General features: G+C 39.1%; 1 protein-coding gene across 3 annotated transcripts in view; it reads left to right on the plus strand.

Annotated features, from left to right (window-relative positions):
* The first annotated feature begins 4,755 nt into the window (after positions 1-4,755).
* The window catches only part of SUCLA2 (succinate-CoA ligase ADP-forming subunit beta), a 49,335-nt gene continuing 34,798 nt past the window's right edge, over positions 4,756-19,292 (plus strand). Inside the window, exons 1-4 of one of the 3 annotated variants that reach the window (XM_035298197.3) lie at positions 4,756-5,211; positions 8,755-8,935; positions 15,482-15,581; positions 15,758-15,920. In XM_035298197.3, the coding sequence (XP_035154088.1) occupies positions 8,839-8,935; positions 15,482-15,581; positions 15,758-15,920 (360 nt within the window). In that variant the 5' untranslated portion in view covers positions 4,756-5,211; positions 8,755-8,838. The remainder of the gene's footprint in view (positions 5,212-8,754; positions 8,936-15,481; positions 15,582-15,757; positions 15,921-19,292) is intronic. The other 2 variants (XM_017971494.4, XM_035298204.3) reach the window with 2 other exon arrangements.

Raw genomic sequence — 19,292 nt, forward strand, 5'->3', positions numbered from 1 at the left:
TGGCGTGATCTTGAGTCACCGCAACCTCCGCCTCCCGGGTTCAAGCCATTCTCCTGCCTCAGCCTCCCGAGTAGCTGGGACTACAGGTGTGTACCACCATGCCCAGCTAATTTTTTTGTATTTTTAGTAGAGATGGGGTTTCAGCATGTTGGCCAGGTTGGTCTTGATTTCCTGACTTCGTGATCCACCCACCTCTGCCTCCCAAAGTGCTGGAATTACAGGTGTGAGCCACTGCACCTGGCCAATTATTTGCTTTTTTATGTTGTGTTTGGAAGTAATTCATATATTGCATATATTAGCTTTGTTGGATGTGGTTTGCAAATATTTTTCTTCTGTGTAGCTTGACTTTTTGACTTTTTACCTTCTGTTTTTTTTTTTTTGAGAGAGTCTCACCCAAGCTGAAGTGCAGTGGTGCATTCTCAGCTCACTTCAACCTCCACCTCCCAGGTTCAAGTGATTCTCCTGCCTCAGCCTCCTAAGTAGCTGGGACTACAAGCATGTGCCAACATGCCTGGCTAATTTTTATATTTTTTTATTAGAGACGACGGTTTGCCATGTTGGCCAGACTGGTCTTGAACTCCTGACCTCAGGTGATCCACCCACCTGGGCCTCCCAAAGTGCTGGGATTACAGGCGTGAGCCACTGCATCTGGCTGACTTTACTTTAACATGGCCTTTTACAAAGCCAAAGCTTTTATTTTGATGAAACACAGTGTATCATTTTTTTTTCATGGATCATGCTTTTGGTGTTAGGTATAAGAATTTTTTACCTAGTTTTAGATCCTGAAATTTTCTCCTATTTTTTTTCTAAACGTTTTATATTTTACATTTAAGGTAATTTTTAGTTAATTTTTGTATTATATGTGAGATTTTGGTCAGGGCTCTTTTTGTTTGTTTGCTTGTTTGCCTATGGATGTTCAATTTTTCCAATGCCATTTGTTTAAAAGGCCGTATTTCCTCCATTGAATTACTTTTGCATCTTTGTCTTAAGTCAGTTGGGCATATTTGTGTGAGCCTATTTTTAGGTTTGTTATTAAGTTCCATCAATCTATGTGTCCCTCTCTTCAGCAATACCACACAGTCTGGATTATTGTAGCCATTACAGTAAATGTTGAACTCAGACTGTTTCTTCCCACTTTATTCTTTTCAAAATTGTTTTAGTTATTCTAGTTTTTCTCTGTCTTTTCACGTAAAGTTGTTAATACTACATCTGTATGTATAAAGAGTTTTGCTTGGATTTTGGTTGAAATACATTAAACCTGTATATCAATTTGGGGAACAATTGACATCTTTACTGTGTTGGGTCTTCCAATACATTAACATAGTACATCTCTCCACTTACTTATCTTCTTTGATCTATGTCATCAGCATTAGGTAGTTTTCATCAGATAAGTCCTGTTCATGTTTTATTAGATTTATATGTATTTCATTTTTAAAAGGAATTATAGGTGGTATCATATTTTTGATTTGGGGCTATGTGTTCATTGCTAGTACCTAGAAATACAATTGATTTTGTATATTTTTCTTGTTTCCTGAGATCTTGCTGAACTCACTTATTGATTCAAAGAGTTTTTTGTTTGGTAAAATGCTGGGGATTTTATACATAGACAACCATCTTATTCTGTTTGTGTTGCTGTTAAGGAATACCTGAGACTTGGTAATTGAGAAAGAAAAATGGTTTATTTGGCTCATAGTGCTGCAGGCTAAACAGGAAGCATAGAACCAGCATCTGCTTCTGGTGAGAGACTCAGGAAGCTTCCACAAATGGCAGAGGGTGAATGGGAGCTGGCATGTGCAGAGATCACACTGCAAGAGAGCAGAAGTAAGAGAGAAAGAGGGAAGGCGCTAGGCTGTTTTTAACAATGAGGTCTTGGGAGAACTCTCACAGGAGCTAATATAGTGAGAACCTAATTACAGAGAAGACAGCAGCAAGTCCTTGATGAGGGATCAGCCTCCGTGACCCAAACACCTTCCAGTGGGCTCCACCTCTAATACTGGAGAATCAAATTTCACTATGAGGTTTGGATAGTCAAATATCCAAATTACAGCTACAATCATGTCATCTGTACATAGTGAAAGTTTTATTTTTCTTTTCACTCCTTATGCCTTTAATTGCTTTTCTTGTCTACTGCACTGACTAAAACTTCCAACACCATGTTGAATAAAAGTGGTGAGAGTGAACACCCTTGCCTTGCTCCTAATCTTATAAAAAGAACAATTAGTCTCTAGTCTCTTCTCTCACCGTTAAGTATAATATTAGCTGTTGGTTTTCTTGTAATGCTGTTTATGGAGATGAGGAAGTTCCCCTCTATTCCTATTACCCGAGAATTTTAAATTATGAACAAATGTTGGAATATGCTTTTCTTTTTTTGAAATGGGGTCTTCTTCTGTTACCAGGGCTGGAGTGCAGTGGCACGATCATGGCTCACTGCTACCTTGACCTCCTGGGCTTAAGTGATCCCCTCCACCTCAGTCTCTGGAGTAGCTGGGATAACAGGTGCGTGCACCACCATGTCTGGCTAATTTTTAAAATTATTTGTAGAAATGAGGTCTTGCTATGTTGTCCAGCCAGTTAGGTCTCAAACTCCTGGGCTCAAGCAATCAGTCTCCCCACCTCAGCCTCCCAAAGTGTTGGGATTACAGGCATGAACCATTGTGTCCAGCCCCCCACCTTTTTTTTTGTTTTGATTGAAATTATCATGTGATTTTTTTCTTCCTTATCCTGTTAATATAGTGCATTACATATATTTTCTTTCTTTTTTTGTTTTTTGAGATGGAGTCTCACTCTGTCACCAGGCTGGAGTGCAGTGGCATGATCTTGGCTCACTGCAACCTCTGCCTTCTGGGTTCAAGCAATTCTCCTGCCTCAGCCTCCCAAGTAGCTGGGACTATAGGCGCATGCCACCATGTCTGGCTAAATTTTTTGTATTTTTAGTAGAGATGGGATTTCACCATGTTGGTCAGGACAGTCTTGATCTGCTGACCTCGTGATCTGCCCAGCTCAGCCTCCCAAAGTGCTGGAATTACAGGCGTGAGCCATTACACCTGGCCTTCACATATTTTCAAATATTAAAACAGACTTACATATCTGGAATAAATCTCACTTGGTCGCATTGTACAATTCTTTTTATATATTTCTGAATTACATTTGGTAATATTTTGCTATGGATTTTTTTCATCAATATTCATGAGAAATGTTAATATTTTTCTCTTTTTGTATGGTCTTTTTCTGGTTTTGGTATCAGGGTAATACTAACTTCATTCAATATATTGAGAAATGTTCCTTCCTCTTCTATTTTCTGGAAGTGATTGTATGGAATTGGTGTTAATTCTTGTGTAAATATTTGATAGAATTCATCATTGAAAGCTCTTGGGGCTTGGAGATCTTTTTTTTTTTTTTGAGACAGAGTCTCACTCTGTTGCCTAGGCTGGAGTGCAGTGGCACAATCTTAGCTCACTACAGCCTTCGTCTCCCAGGTTCAAGCGATTCTCCTGCCTCAGCCTCCCTAGTAGCTGAGATTACAGGTGCGTGCCACCACACCCAGCTAATTTTTGTATTTGTAGTAAAGACGGGGTTTCACCATTTTGGCCAGGATGGTCTTGATCTCTTGACCTTGTGATCAGCCTGCCTCAGCCTCCCAAAATGCTGGAATTAGGTATTTTTTCTTTTTAGTTTAAAAATTGCAATTACAGTTTTCTTTAGTTAGAGGGCTACTTAAATTATCCTTTTCATATTAGGTTATTTGTGGTAATTTGTGCCTTCTGAGGAATTCATTCATTTTGTCAAAGTTGTCAAATTTATGTTGTGTGGTGTTATGGCATTCCTTTTTGATGTCTGAAGGGTCTGTAATTATATTCCCTGCTACGTTCCTCACATGGGTAATTTATGTCTTCTCTCTCTCTCTTTTTTTTTTTTTTTTTTTTTACTTTGCTGTCTTGCTGGAGATTTGTTAAATTTACTTATCTTTTCAAAAACCATCTCCTTGGCTGGGCATGGTCGCCCACACCTGTCATCCCAACACTTGAGAGGCTGAGGCAGGAGGATCGCTTGAACCCAGGAGTTGGAGACCAGATTGGGCAACATAGAGAGATTTTTTTGTCCCTAAAAAAATAAAACTAAAAAAATCAGCCAAGCCTGGTGGAACACACCTGTGGTCCCAAACTACTCAAGAGGCTGAGGTGGAAGGATCCCTTGAGCATGGGAGGTTGAGGCTGCAGTGAGCCGTGATCATGTCACTGCACTCCACCTGGGTGACAGAGCAAGACCCTTTCAGTCAATCAATCAATCAATCAATCAATAGCTTCCCCGGTGATTTCAGCCTGCCGCCAGTTTTGGTAACTAGTGGCCGACCATCTTCTCTTTGAGCATCACGAGTGGTTTTAGTCATTGCTGTAGCTCAAGGGCTCAACGCTGTTTAGTACAAAACATACTTCGGGTAATCATTTCTTGAATGAAACCTATTTTACACATTAGGTAACTGAGGCTCAGAGAATTTAAGATCACACAAGTGGCGGCGCTGGTCAACTTTCCATTGCAAATTACTAGGAAGTGTTTAGGTTGCTTTCTGGCCGCAGGTCAAATACTGGGGCTGCGGTGCCCAGTTCCAAAGATCAAAGTTTGCTTCACGCTCTCCAGGAAGCTGGTCTGGCAGCTGCCGAGTTAACCCGAGGCCCCGCCCCCTCAACAGGTGGGACGGCGGGGCGAGGAGGGGCGTTGGTGAGCGCTGCAGAGAGGCTGCGCCTTGGGCCGCCTGGCGCTTGTGCGCCTGCGCGCGGCGCCGAAGGGACGGGGCCCGACTTAGAAATGGCGGCCTCCGTATTCTACGGCCGGTTGTTGGCTGCCGTCACCCTTCGGAACCACCGGCCTCGGTCGGCCCTGCGGGCCGCTGCTCAGGTAATGCTTTCCAGCCCGCTCTCACCTCGCGGGTCTGCAGGAGAAAGGGCGAGGTAGGAGACCTGGCTTCTGCGGGCGAGATGTGAGAGGTACTGTGGCCTGGCTCGGGGTCACTTCGCCGGCAGTGACATTTTCTGGATGCCCTGCAGGGCCCTCGGGCGATCTGCTCGGGAGTGCTGCTTGCCAGGACTACGAGCAGGCCCACGTTTGCGCCGCTGTGCTCCAGCCCTTAGTCTGCGAGGAGCCTCGGCGGCCCGGCAGTGGCTGCTCTTGCGGTTTCTGAGGGACCAGCGGGGAGCAGGTGGGCTCTGAGTGGAGGTAAGGGGGTCTTGAGAGTTTCTGCTGCCATTCCTGCGTCTGACACGGTGGGCTGAGACTTGCGCGGCCCCTCTTTGGGCAGGGGGGAATGCCCTTCAAATGTACTTTTGTGTTTCTTGGGAGCTGTCATAGGTGGGAATGATGTCAGAGGAGCAACAGTGTGTTGATTTGCCTTCTTTGGGGCAAGGCAGGAAAGTTTCCTCTCTCCTTCAAGTAGTTGTATACTGTTCTGTTTGTTAATAACAGTAATGAGATTATGTTTTCTACCTAACCAGTTGAAGATGTAAGAAATAATCTTTTGTATAGCCTAATTTCTGGATAGGCTATATATAGCATAGTAGCTACTGGCTTTGTTTTGAATATGTGCATGGGCCAGATAATGTGCAAAGCGCTTTATGTGTAGTCTCTCAGGCTTTTCAGCAACTGTGAGGGAGTCATTCAATACCTGCATCATTGATGAAGGTATTATGGTTAAGAGAGCAAGTAATTTCTCTTAAGTAGGTCGAACAGGAGGTACGATGAAAGCTGAGATTTAATACCAGAGCTGTCTGATTCGAAAGCCTGTGTGCTTGAGTCTGCACTATAGCTTCAAAAACATAAACGTCTTCCTTCCAGCTTTGACAACAAATAACTGTGAAAGGGCATCATTGGTCTCCTAAGTCAATTCCAGAGTTTTAGGGTTTTTTCCTGAGGTAACTCTTCAGACACATCATATTCTGAATTGATATAGGACCCTCCCACCCCTACTTTTTTGTTTGTTTGTTTTCATTTTTAAAGTTGGGCCCCTATTTTATTTTTCCGTTTTTAAAGTTGTTCATACTTTTAGCCTAGGGGTAATGAGTTCTGTGTGTTTGCTTCCCAATAGGAGAAGTGACTTTTTGACCTTGAAAATCCTTCTTGTGTGTCTTTCAAGAGTGCTATTTAGTTTTTAGAAAATGGGGAATTTGGTGACAAATACATTTTCATCCTAATCAAAATCTTTATCTTTTTGGAATTCATTTAAAAACCTTCATTTCTCCATACGAAAATGTCTAATATTATTTTCTTTATAACAGTTGCTCTCTTCTACCCTGGTATTAAGAAATGCAGCTCTAGAGTTTGGAAGGACCTTAGTCTAACGCTTTGCTTTTGTGGATGAGGACACAGAAGTACAGAGTCTTAGGAAACTTGTTCAAGGTCACACATTTAGTTTAGCAATTTGTCTTCAACATTTTTTAAATATCCCTGACCCTCCTCCAATTTCTTGGTATCTTTGGCCTAGTGTATCTTTGTTGAAAATAGATATTTCAGCATATGTCTTTGAGAATAAGGACATTCTCCCAGATAACCACAATATAATGATCGCACTTAGGAATTCAACATTGCTATAACATGAATATATATAGTTTTAGATTCAGATTTTTCTAGTTGTCCCCAAAGTGTCCTTTATAGACATTTAATTTTTTTTTAAACTGGGATCAGACCATATGATATTTTCTCTGATCCAACTAGCCAATTAGGTGCCACCTAGTGACTTATATGCTAGCAACCTTGTGTTCTTTTTTTTGAGACGGAGTTTCGCTCTTGTTACCCAGGCTGGAGTGCAATGGTGCGATCTCGGCTCACTGCAACCTCTGTCTCCTGGGTTCAGGCAATTCTCCTGCCTCAGCCTTCTGAGTAGCTTGGATTACAGGCACATGCCACCATGCCCAGCTAATTTTTTGTATTTTCAGTAGAGACGGGATTTCATCATGTTGACCACGATGGTCTCAATCTCTTGACCTTGTGATCCACCTGCATCGGGCTCCCAAAGTGCTGGGGTCACAGGCTTGAGCCACCGCGCCCGGCCATTGGTTTTGAACTTTATAAAAAGAAATCATGGAAGTATATATTCTTGTTTCTGGCTTTTTTCCCTCTACATTATGTTTGTAAGATTCATCCATTGATGTGTGAGCCGTAGCACTTTTTTTTCTTTTTATTGTTCTGTGGTATCTTATTATATACATATACCAGAATGTATCCATTTTCCTACTGATGGGCAATCAGCTAATTTCTGTTTTCTGTCTGTTAGAAATAAGCCTGCTCTGGACATTTTTTTTCGGGGTCCCGCGGCCGAAGCTTTGGGTTTCCCTGCTCTGGACATTTTATATGTGTTTTTGGTAGACGTAAGGACTCTTTTCTGTTGATATATACCCAGGAATGGGATTTCTGAGTCAGAAGGTGGAGGTATACTAAACAGTTTGAGAGGTTGTTGGCTTTTTTCTTTTTTTTTTTTTTTCCCTCTCTCTCTCTCTTTCTTCTGTCCGTCTTTCCTTTTTTTTACTTTGAGTCAGGATCTTGTTCTATTGCCCAAGGTGGACGACAATGGTGAAACCATGGCTCACTGCAGTCTCAAACTCTTGAGCTGAAGTGATCCTCCGGCCTCAGTCTCAGGAGTAGCTGTGATTATAGGTGTAAGCCACTGTGCCCAGCTTGGTTGGTGGCTTTTAATATTGAAGTGACAGTAAATCAAGGAATTGAGCTACTTAGGTCAAATGTTATCCAGGATTTTAGCTTGCTAAATGAATCAGAAATAAGTTGCTATTATATATGATTGATTTGTAAGACTAGTAGTTCTCAAACTATAGGGTTTTAAAGAATCAACTGAGTGGCTTGTTATGAATGCCTAGTCCAGAGATTCTAATTGCGCAGTTGAGAATGACTCTCAGAAATCTGCAGTTTACAAGCAACCCAGGTAATTTTGATGCAGAAGCTTATGAACCTACTTTAATAAGTGGATTGTTTATATGACTTCTTTAAATTTAATTCTTATGACATTGTATGTTTCATATGAACCATGTTTCAATATACTGCATTCTGTATTGAGATTATGGAAATTTATGGATAACACTTACATGTGTGATTCCATTGACCAGTCATTGGGTACAGGCTGCCAGTGGGAAGGAGATGTGAATTTGGGCTAGTAGACTCGGATGAGAGCTCTTGGCTGAGACCTGTCAGCAGCCAGCACCCCCAGCAGCAGCCCCTAGGGTTAGGAATGCCTTAGTCCTGAAGTGGGGGCATTGGGGTAGGGGAGGATCTGGGCAGCATACTGCAACATCCACTACAGGTGAAGCCATGGTTTTGAGTATCAAGTGTATGAAAGAGTAATGGTACCAAATCATTATATTATTACATAACTAGTGCCAGGTGACTTGTTAGGTGCTGGAGGAATGATAGAGAGAAGAAAATTGGGAAGGAATTGTGGTTTGGTGAACAGATGAGATTGGTTTTAGATCTGCTGAATTTGGCATTGAGGTAGAACTGCCCTGTAGATCATTGGACATAGGGTAGTGAAGCTGAAATATAAAATAAGGAATAGAGATGATGAGGAAATAGTTAAAACTACAGTGGTAACAGTGACATTTAGCTGATAGGCTAGCTTTTAGTTTTATGCTGTAATTTAGGTACTCTGAATATTGTACTTTGATAATTCAGCATAACAGTTTTGTTATAAAGAACCAAGTAGTTAACAAGACTGACTGTCAAATCACTGTCATATATATATGTCCCCAATCTTTCTAGGTTCTGGGAAGTTCTGGATTGTTTAATAACCATGGACTTCAAGTACAGCAGCAACAGCAAAGGAATCTCTCACTGCATGAATACATGAGTATGGAATTATTGCAAGAAGCTGGTGTCTCCATTCCCAAAGGATATGTGGCAAAGTCACCAGATGAAGCTTACGCAATTGCCAAAAAATTAGGTACTAAATTAAGAAAATCTTTTGCCACCTTGACATGAGAACTCTGAGGTTTGAAGTTTATTTTTGGTTTGATAACAACTTTTAGGTTTTTTTAAAAAATATATATTTTCTTTGCTTAAAATATAAAGTGGAACTTTATGATTATTGAAATTCTAAAATTATTATTAAAACGATTATGAGTTCCTATAGTGCTGGTGACTTAGGAGTCACTTATATTGTCATTAGGAAGCTGAAGTCCTGTTTTTAGTTGGAATATAATTATGGGGAAGGGAATTCTGCTACTACGCTGGTGCTTAAAGGATGACAGTTGTGATGATTGTTCAGGGAAATGGTGAAGAAAAATCTTAGCTGTTTATGTGCTTATAAGGAGAGCTTCCCCCTCGTTTTTTGACATGAAAAATATGGAACCAAAGGGGAACAAAAAGTAGACTGCTAGAATGTAAACTCCATGAGAGCAAAGTTTCTTTTGCTTATTTGTTCACTGATATATCCCAAAATCTTAGAAGAATGCCCGATGCTTAGGTAATCAGTAAACGTTTAATCAGTAAATATTAAATGAATTTAATAGTTGCCCATGTTTTTCTTTATTTATTTTGAGATGGAATCTCCCTCTATCACCCAGGCTGGAGTGCAGTGGTGTGATCTTGGCTCACTGCAGCCTCTGCCTCTGGGTTGAAGCAATTCTCCTGCTTCAGCCTTCTGAGTAGCTAGAATCAAAGGCGTGTGCCACCACGCCCAGCTGATTTTTCTGTATTTATTAGAGATGGGATTTCACCACGTTGGCCAGGCTGGTCTCGAACTCCTCACTTCTTGATCCGCCCGCCTCAGCCTCCCCAAGTGCTATGATTACATGCGCGAGCCACTGCGCCTGGCCCGGTTCTCCATGTTTATTAATAGATTCCTTTGTTGATAATAGAAGCCTTACTAGCTTTTGTTAATTTGAATTAATCTCTTAATCAAAAAAGAATTTTTGACTTCAGAAAATAAATATTTAGCATGAAAACATAATAATGAGATGATGTGCTAGCTATACACTGTATTTTCTTTTTAGCAGTATTTTAAATCCCACCAATTTTACGTATTTTAGCATAATTAATCTCCCTTCTATGTCCATTTGATTAATATCGCTTTAAATATGATTTGGTGAATACTTTGCTTTTATATTTTTTAAGAAACATAAGGAACATTTAAAAATGTTTGAAATTTTAAAAGCATCTTAGGTAATACTTATTTTTTTCTAGAATGGATTTTTCTTTCAAAATTAAGGATATATACAAGTTCAGAAAACTGTCGTATAAGGTCTGTTTTTGAATGAGATGGCCATGATTTCCTTGACTTGGAAGCATGATTTTTCACTTTTGGTTTTGTTGTGGTTAATCAGAAAAAATTATTTTAAATCAGATTACAAGCAAACTTTTTATTAAGCAAAAGCTTTGTATAGGTTCATGCTAATTGTGGTGAAATTTTTGCTAAATAATGGTGACCTATAGTTGGAACTTCTGCACAGTTAATGTTAATAGGAACCTGATTTATATATAATTAAGTCTGTAAAAACTGTTTTTTCCTTATTTTTCAGATTTAAAAAAGTTTTTTTTTCTTTAGAGAAAGGGTCACTATGTTGCCCAGGCTGGTCTCAAACTCCTGGGCTCAAGTGATCCTCCCACCTAGGCCTCCAAGTAGGTGTCACTGTAGGCACATGCCATTGTGCCTGGCTATTTTTTGATTACTGTAATTGGTTTCTTTAACTAGTTTTCTATATATTTTCTCATTTAGTCAAATTCTGTTGTTTTTTCAGAAGAATAATTTGCATAAAAAGTTTTTCATAAAATTAATAGGATTTATTCAGATGCCAATCTGTTTTGATTTCTTTATACCTTATAAAAACTTTTAATGATTCTTAGGTACAGAAGAAAGAAATAATATGTGCAGGATAAACTGTAACTATGAGTATTTCTGGCAAGTTCTCTGGGACCAGAACTCACAAGTAGTAAGAAGCAGGTAGGCAGCTCTGATTTTGAGCCCCTTGGAACAGATACCTTGTTCATTTAGAAAGTGTGTTTTTGTCAAAGAATAACGCAAATGATGATTATAGTATGGGAGTGAAACTAATAATTAAGGAAATTTAAATCTAGAGGAGCAGAAATGCTACTTCTTAAAAGATAAATTTAGAAACTGAAGACATGGAGGACAATTTTGTGTTTTTAGTGAGTCATTAATATCAAAAGATAATGATTATGGGATCTAGTTGCACACGGTCAAAAATGAGGGGCCTTAGAAATATGCCTGGTTTTATTCATCTCGCTAACAATTCCCAATGCTGATTTTTCATTACTTGAGGATGGTTTTTGCTTTCTGAGTTTCTGCAAAATTCACAAAATGCTAATTCTCATTTTTTAAAAACTCTTAACCCACCGCTTTGCCCAACAAGTATAATAGGGCATAAATGCCTTATAGGTGTGCCAAACTACTGTTTCTCCCCAGTCCTGTGGCAGCAGGAGAAGTTGAGTTAGTATGGGGTTTGGGGCCACTGAGTCCTATAGCTGGTGACTCCCACTGAATAGCCCTAGCCTTACCTGGTATTTCATACCATGTCCATCATTTTCTCTGCATGTGTGATGATGATGATGATGTGAAAACAGTTGAGAGGCATTGTCCTGGAGGCAAGTCTTACCTGTTGTGAATGATTGAGGTTAGATGGCTGGAAAGAAATCTAATATTTTAAAAGACTATATGAGTCCCCAAAATGAAGGTTGGTGAGCTTGAAAGATCATGAAGTTTCTGGAATGGATTATCAAAGGGATGGTTGTTAGCCCAGATAAATGTAGTAGATACAATTTGGGGTCAGTTCTGAGAGCAAATTATCTTTTTTTTAACAGTTCATAGTTCAAGGAAATATGATTTTAGTAAGGATTTGGCAGAACTTTTGTTGTTGTTTTGTTTTTGTTTTTGAGACAATGTCTTATTCTGTCACCCAGGCTGCAGTGCAGTGGTGCAATCATGGCTCATTGCAGCTTCAACCTCCTGGGCTCAAGTGACTTCTCCCTTCTCAGCCTGCTGAGTAGCTGGGACTATAGGTGTGCTCCACCATGTATTTTTTGTTGACATGGATTTTTGCTATGTTGCCCAGGCTGGTCTGAAACTCCTGGGCTCAAGAGATCCACCTGCCCTTGGCTTTTGAAAGTACTGGAACTACAGACATGAGCCCCTGCTCCTGGGCACAGATTTAGCAGAATTTTAGTGATTTCCCTATTGACTATGGAAAGATAGTTTGGCTTCTAGTACATTTAAATCAGAATCCCTATCTGGTTGAATAGAGATATGTAAAGGGTGCTGATTAATGAATGTCAGCCTAGAGGGCAATTTTTAATGGCATATAATAGGACTTTACCTTCTTTTTTTGTCTTTTAATATTTATTAGTTATATGCCTATATACAAGCAAGGCTTAAAATGTTTGTGAGTGACTAAAGGTAGCACTGTTGGGAACCAGCCCAACCCCATATGTGGGTGCCCTTAGTCCCGCGGTGACAAGGGATTGAGAAAGGAAATAAAGACAGAGACACAAGAGTAGAATTTACAGCATGGGTCCAGGGGACCAAGGCAAGTTGGCCCCGAGCTCTGGGCTCCAATCTCATTGATCTTATGGGTGTGGAAAGAGACAGTAAAGGAGTAGATAAGAGCTGGGTGGAGAGCACTTGAGATCCTTCTAAGACGTGAAAAACTAGTACTCTGAGCATTTAACAGCACTTGAGATCCTTCTAAGACATGCTAAACTAGTACTCTGAGTTTATCACTGATAGTTACCAGGGTATGGCTGCAACAGAAGTTTATCAAATTAGGGGCCATTCTGTCTGACCACACCCAATGCATCAAAGGGCTTTTATCTTCTGAGTATTGAGGACAGAGGGCAATTAAAATCACTCCATATTCCAAGAAACTAGGCAGAGCCTGAGGTGTTCGGTGATCTCTGCCCCGGAAGGCTTTTCTTCTCCTTGCCAGCTCCCATCTGCAAAGACCCTCCCAGATCTTGTGAGCAGATGTCCCTCCCTTCTCAGAGATCTTTGCATAAACCTTTATGAAGCACTTATGCAGTCCGCCTGTTGAGAAGGCATTCGTGGGACCAGAGCAGTGTCTTGCTTGCTCAGTAACTATCCGGAGGTGTTCCCTGGTGTTACTGTGCTCTGGGATGGTCTTACCTTAGGCCTCCTGTTGCTGCTTTATTTCTGATTAACTGCACCAATAATACAGTTTAGTTCGGTGTACTTCTGAGCCAAGCAAGCTTATAATTATTTAGGTTGAATTAGCATAGGTCTCCTATGAGGCAAGTCCTGAAGGCAGGAACATGCCCAGGAATAGTGAGGGGACTACTGCAGTTGGAATGGAGTGAGCAAGGAGGGCCTAGGAGATAAAAAGGGTAAAGGTGTGGAGGGTGTTATAGGGTCTTCTAGGCCATTTTAAGGACTTTTGGCATTTACTCTGAATGGAATTGGCACTGAGTGCAAGGTTTTAAGTAGAGGAATGGTGTGCCTGCTTTGGCTGCTGCCTTGAGAATATTCTATGGGGGACTAAGGTTATATAGGTAAGAGATAGTGGTGGTTGGGACCAGAGTCTAATCTGCAGGTGATGAGGAATGTTGAACATTCTGGATGAATTTGAAGATAGAACCAGTATGATTTCCTGACTGAATGGAAGTGGGGTTTGAGAAAGATAAGTTTTTTAAAATACTCTCTTGGCTGACTATGCATAGGGTCATCATCTGGTTTAAATAGCAAGCATTTCTGATGAAGGCTTACATGACTCATTTTTAAAATTGTTATACTTTAATTCTGGGGTACATGTGCAGAACGTGCAGGTTTGTTACATAGGTATACACATGCCATGGTGGTTTGCTGCATCCATCCCCATCATCTGCATTAGATATTTCTCCTAATGCTATCCCTCCTCTATCTCCCCACCCCGCTGCTATCCCTTCCCTAGCCCCCAACCCCCGACAGCCCCCAGTGTATGGTTACATCACTAATTTTCTAAATGTTTTTTTAAAATAATTGTTAATGTGTACACTTTAGTTTTTGTTTGGTTTCAAACTCCATTTCCTACCACACTGATTTGGTTGGTTCATCTGATTAGGTGGGAGCCCCCCTCATTCTCCTTGGCAAGTGCATCAGGGAGCGACATCCCAGTTGTAGAGGATGCTTCTTCAGTCTGCTCAAATCATGTTTATGGAGTAGTTGTTATATCCCAGATACTGCTTTGTGCTTGGGTTATAATGAATAAAATGAGACCTTTAGCCCTGATCTCAAAGATTAATTATTTTGCCATAATGCATAGTTGGGCAAAATGCTATGAGAGGCAAAATGACGAGGCTCTGAAATCCTGCCTGTCTGGTAGAGAATGCCTTTCTAAGAGGTATTACTCTTATTTTTTAACTGATACATAATATTTTGGGGGTACATGTTATATTTTGTTGTATGTATAGAGTGTGTAATGATCAAGTCAGGGCATTTCAGATATCCATTACCCAGAACATTTACTCTTTTGAGACAGAGTCTTGCTTCGTCCTCCAGGCTACAGTGCAATGGTGTGATCTTGGACCTTTGCAACCTGTGCCTTCTGGGTTCAAGTGATACTCTCGCCTCAGCCTCTCAAGTAGCTGGTATTATAGATGTGCACCACCATGCCTGGCTAATTTTTGTATTTTTAATAGAGTTGAAATTTCGCCATGTTGACCAGGTTGGTCACAAACTCCTGACCTCATGTGATCTGCCTGCTTTGGCCTCTCACAGTGCTGGGATTTCAGGAGTTGAGCTACCACGCCCAGCCCATTTACTCTTGATCATGAATGAGTGGTATCTAGGCTAAACAGCTAGTTTGCTGATTTTCCACAGCAAATTAGAAAAGAGAGGAAAAGGGATAGATAGTAATTAGTTTACTTGTTGAAGAAGAAAAATTCAGTCCATTTATTTAAAAATATGCATAAGCTTTTCAAGCATAGCATTCCGAAATCTTTTAATACAGAAACCTTAATAACTCCTGATAGTACTCCTCATGCAGTACTGCTCAATAATGTATATTAATAGAACTTTCTCTTAGTGGGACAGTATAAATCTCAATACTGATAATGGTAGTATCCCCCAAGTCATGGCATATTCCTGCTGTAGCATATATAACTCAAGTGTTCTCAGGACAGCAAGTTTACATGTGAAATAGAGAGGGAAGGAAGTGTTAGGAAGATATGAGTTTCAATTTTGTACTTTTAATACTTTCCAAAGTACTAGATATTTAAAGTGTCAAGGAATGGTTAAATTATTTTCAATTTACTTTAAGAAATTCTTTAATGTAAGTAACTATTTTTTAAATTGTGGATCTTTTAGACTGATTATTTTAGTGTTCTAATCTAATAAATCTACATGAATAGAATGCTTCATTTTTTGACATTGTAAACAAATTAGACTTGATTTAATAATACCTCTCTGTATGTTAAATAACAAAATACTATGTCTTACATGCTGTTCCATGCTTCATAATTAATAGAAGTGTTTTTCTTCTAGGTTCAAAAGATGTTGTGATAAAGGCACAGGTTTTAGCTGGTGGTAGAGGAAAAGGAACATTTGAAAGTGGCCTCAAAGGAGGAGTGAAGATAGTTTTCTCGTAAGTCATTTTTTTTTTTTAAGACAAATCATCTTTGTTAAAGATTGATTAAAGATTGCTTATTGGATTAATGAAAATACTGAAATTTCAATAGTAGATAAAATTTTGGCTATTATGTGGATTTGCTTTTTCTCAACTGGAGGAAAGAAGAATTTGAGTTCTTTTTCTTATTTTAGTCCAGAAGAAGCAAAAGCTGTTTCTTCACAAATGATTGGGAAAAAGTTGTTTACCAAGCAAACGGGAGAAAAGGGCAGAATATGCAATCAAGTATTGGTCTGTGAGCGAAAATATCCCAGGAGGGAGTACTACTTTGCAATAACAATGGAAAGGTCATTTCAAGTGAGTAATTGTAGACGTTATACATACAGGATGCATTTATGACATTCAGTTTCACAAGTTGATTATTGTTTCTATTTATGTGGGGAAAATTTAAAAAGTACAAACTATAATCTGTATGTCATGAGCACAATATTTATGTCATTTAAAAAAACAGCTTCGTTAATGCCATAAAATTTGATGTATAATATTATGATTTTAAAATTATAGGAAAAATTCTGTTGTAATACATTTCTTGGGATGCCCAAATTGTTAATTCACTAAAAGCAGCTTAAATAATCTCTGGATCATCTCCGGATTGAGAAAATAATATCTAGCAAGTAAAATTTTTTTTTTTTTTTTTGAGACAGAGTCTTTCTCTGTTGCCCAGGCTGGAGTGCAGTGGCAGTCTCAGCTTACTGCAACCTCCCCCTCCCAGGTTCAAATGATTCTCCTGCCTCAGCCTCCCCAGTAGCAGGGAATACAGACGTGCACCACCATGCCCGGCTAATTTTTATATTTTTAGTAGAGACAGGGTTTCACCGTGTTGGCCAGGCTGGTCTTGAACTGCTGACCTCGTGAGCCACCATGCCTGGCCCATAGTGAAATATTCTAACCAAAGAGAAAGTTGCCGAACCCACTAGAATAACATTTATCCATGCTTCATCTTCTGTTTTCTCAACCTCTTGGGTTTTTTTGTTCTCTTTGGGGTTTGTTTCACTAAATGATTCAAAATTTGATAAATTGAGGGTTGACATTAAGTTGCAGACAATATGGTTTTAAGGAGTATTACATTAGCTTAGCTCTCCTCTCTTTATGGAACCTAAAATGTTGAATATAAAGCTTCTGGTGAAGAGAAAATCCCTTTATAGACCTGGAACTTGGGAAAGAGTATTGATAATCATTTTATACTAGAATTATCTGTTTTTTGAGTGTATTAGGTTTTACAGGCTGAATCTGTGTGTTAACTAGCTTGTTTTTTGAAGCAAACTGGGTATATATTTGAAAGCCCCAGTAAGGATTTGATGTAGAATTTAGAGTAACACCCATTTTAAAGATCATGAAAATAATTTTCTTATGTAAAACAACTTTTTAAAAAATAGCAACTTTCTGTATTGTGATTTTTTTTTTTACTTACAATTAAATCTTAATGTTTGAGTGATATAAAAGGTCTTTTACAACTTTTAATTTTTATAAGGAAGTATTTCTTAAGATATAACACTAGATGGTAGTAAAAATCCACTCAGAATATAAAATAAAAAGCACTGTTTTATTCTTAAGTGATATTCTATGTGATAGAATTTAGTTTGGAAGTTATTTTAAAAATCCGTGGCAGCAACTCATATATTACACAAATTTACATAATTATATTTTTACACATTCACTTATTTTCACAACATTTTATTTTTCTTTTTCATTGACATTATACATCAGCATCTGTCATTTTGTTAGTTATGTTTTTAATTGCAAAAGTAATACATGGTTATAATAATTGAGGTTAAAAATACTATAGTACTGGTAAAACTGTTTGACCCAAGACATTGTAATGTTCTTTGATATTATCACATTAGACCAATGTGTTGGTTGATGCTACTTTTTGGGGTATAGCTATTTTTTTGGGGAATCCCTCTGGGCAGATCTCTGTTGAACAACAAAAATCAGTTAGCTATTTAAACTAAAAAAGAACACCTTTGATTGAGTTAATGCCCCATGCATGGACATTAACTCATCATTAAAAATTGCTTTTGATAAAATGGGGAAAAGATTTCCTAATTAATAAACGGTGCTGGGAGAACAGGCTAGCCATGCAGAAAATTGAAACTCAACTCCTTCCTTACAACATATACAAAAATTAACTCAAAATGGATTAAAGACTTAAATGTAAAACCAAAAACTATAAAAAACTCTAGAAGGAAATCTAGGCAATACCATTCAGCACATAGACACGGGCAAAGATTTAATGATGAAAATGCCAAAAGCAATTGCAACAAAAGCAAAAATTGACAAATGGGATCTAATTAAGCTAAAGAGCTTCTGCATAGCAAAGGAAACTATCATAGTGAACAGGCAATCTGCATAATTGGAGTATATTTTTGCATTCTATCCTTTTGACAAAGATCTAATATCTAAAGTTTATGAGATACTTAAATTTACAAGAAAAAAAGCAAACAACCCCATTAAAAAGTGGGCAAAGTACATGAACAGAAACTTCTCAAAAGAAGGCATAGGCTTGGTGTGGTGACTCATGCCTGTAATCCCAGCACTTTGGGAAGCTGAGGTGGATGGCTCACCTGAGGGAGAGCAAGACCAGCCTGGCCAACATGGTAAAACCCGGTATCTACTAAAAGTAAAAAAAATTATCTGGGCATGGTGGTGAACACTTATAATTTTAGCTACTCAGGAGATTGAGGCAGGGGAATCGCTTGATCCTGGGAGGTGGAGGTTGCAGTGATCTGAGATTGTGCCACTGCACTCCAGTCTTATTTCAAAAAAAAAAAAAAAAAAAAGGACATACTTTTGGCCAACACAAATGTGATTTTTTAAAAAGCTCATCACTGATGATTAGAGAAAAGCAAATCAAAATCACAGTGAGATACCATCTCATACCACTCAAATGACTATTATTAAAAAGTCAAAAAACAACAGAGGTTGGCAAGGTTTTGGGGAAAAAGGGATGCCTTTACACTGTTGGTGGGAGTGTAAATTAATTCAACCATTGTGGAAGACAGTGTGGCAATTCCTCAAAGACCTAGAGCAGAAATAGTATTTGACCCAGCAGTCCCACTACTGGGTATATACCCAAAAGAATATACATCATTTTATTGTAAAGATAAATGCATCTGTATGTTCACTGCAGCACTACTCACAGTAGCAAAGACATGGAATCAATCTAAACATCCATCAGTGATAGACTGGATATAGAAAATGTGGTACATATACACCATGGAATACTATGCAGCCATAAAAAAGGAACGAGATTATGTTCTTTGCAGGGACATAGATGGAGTTGGAAGCCATTATCCTCAGCAAACTAACTCAGGAGTAGAAAACCAAACACCCTGTGTTCTCACTTATAAGTGGGAACTGAATAATGAGACCACATGGACACAAGGTGGGAATCAACACACACTGGGGCAGAGTGGCGGTGGTGAGGGCAGGGAGAGCATCCGGAAGAATAGCTAATGGATGTTGGGCTTAATACCTGGGTGATGGGATGATCTGTGCAGCAAACCACCATGGCACATGTTTACCTATGTAACCAACCTTCCTGCACATGTACCCCTGAACTTAAAAGTTGAATTTTAAAAAAAAGAATAAGCAAAGCAAAACTAAAACAAAACTAAAAACAATTGCTTTTGTTACTTGTTTTTAGGAGATGTATCATAGGTTCTACTG

This window comes from Callithrix jacchus, chromosome 1, assembly GCF_049354715.1.
Source record: "Callithrix jacchus isolate 240 chromosome 1, calJac240_pri, whole genome shotgun sequence".
In the NCBI taxonomy this organism is placed as follows: Eukaryota; Metazoa; Chordata; class Mammalia; order Primates; family Cebidae; genus Callithrix; species Callithrix jacchus.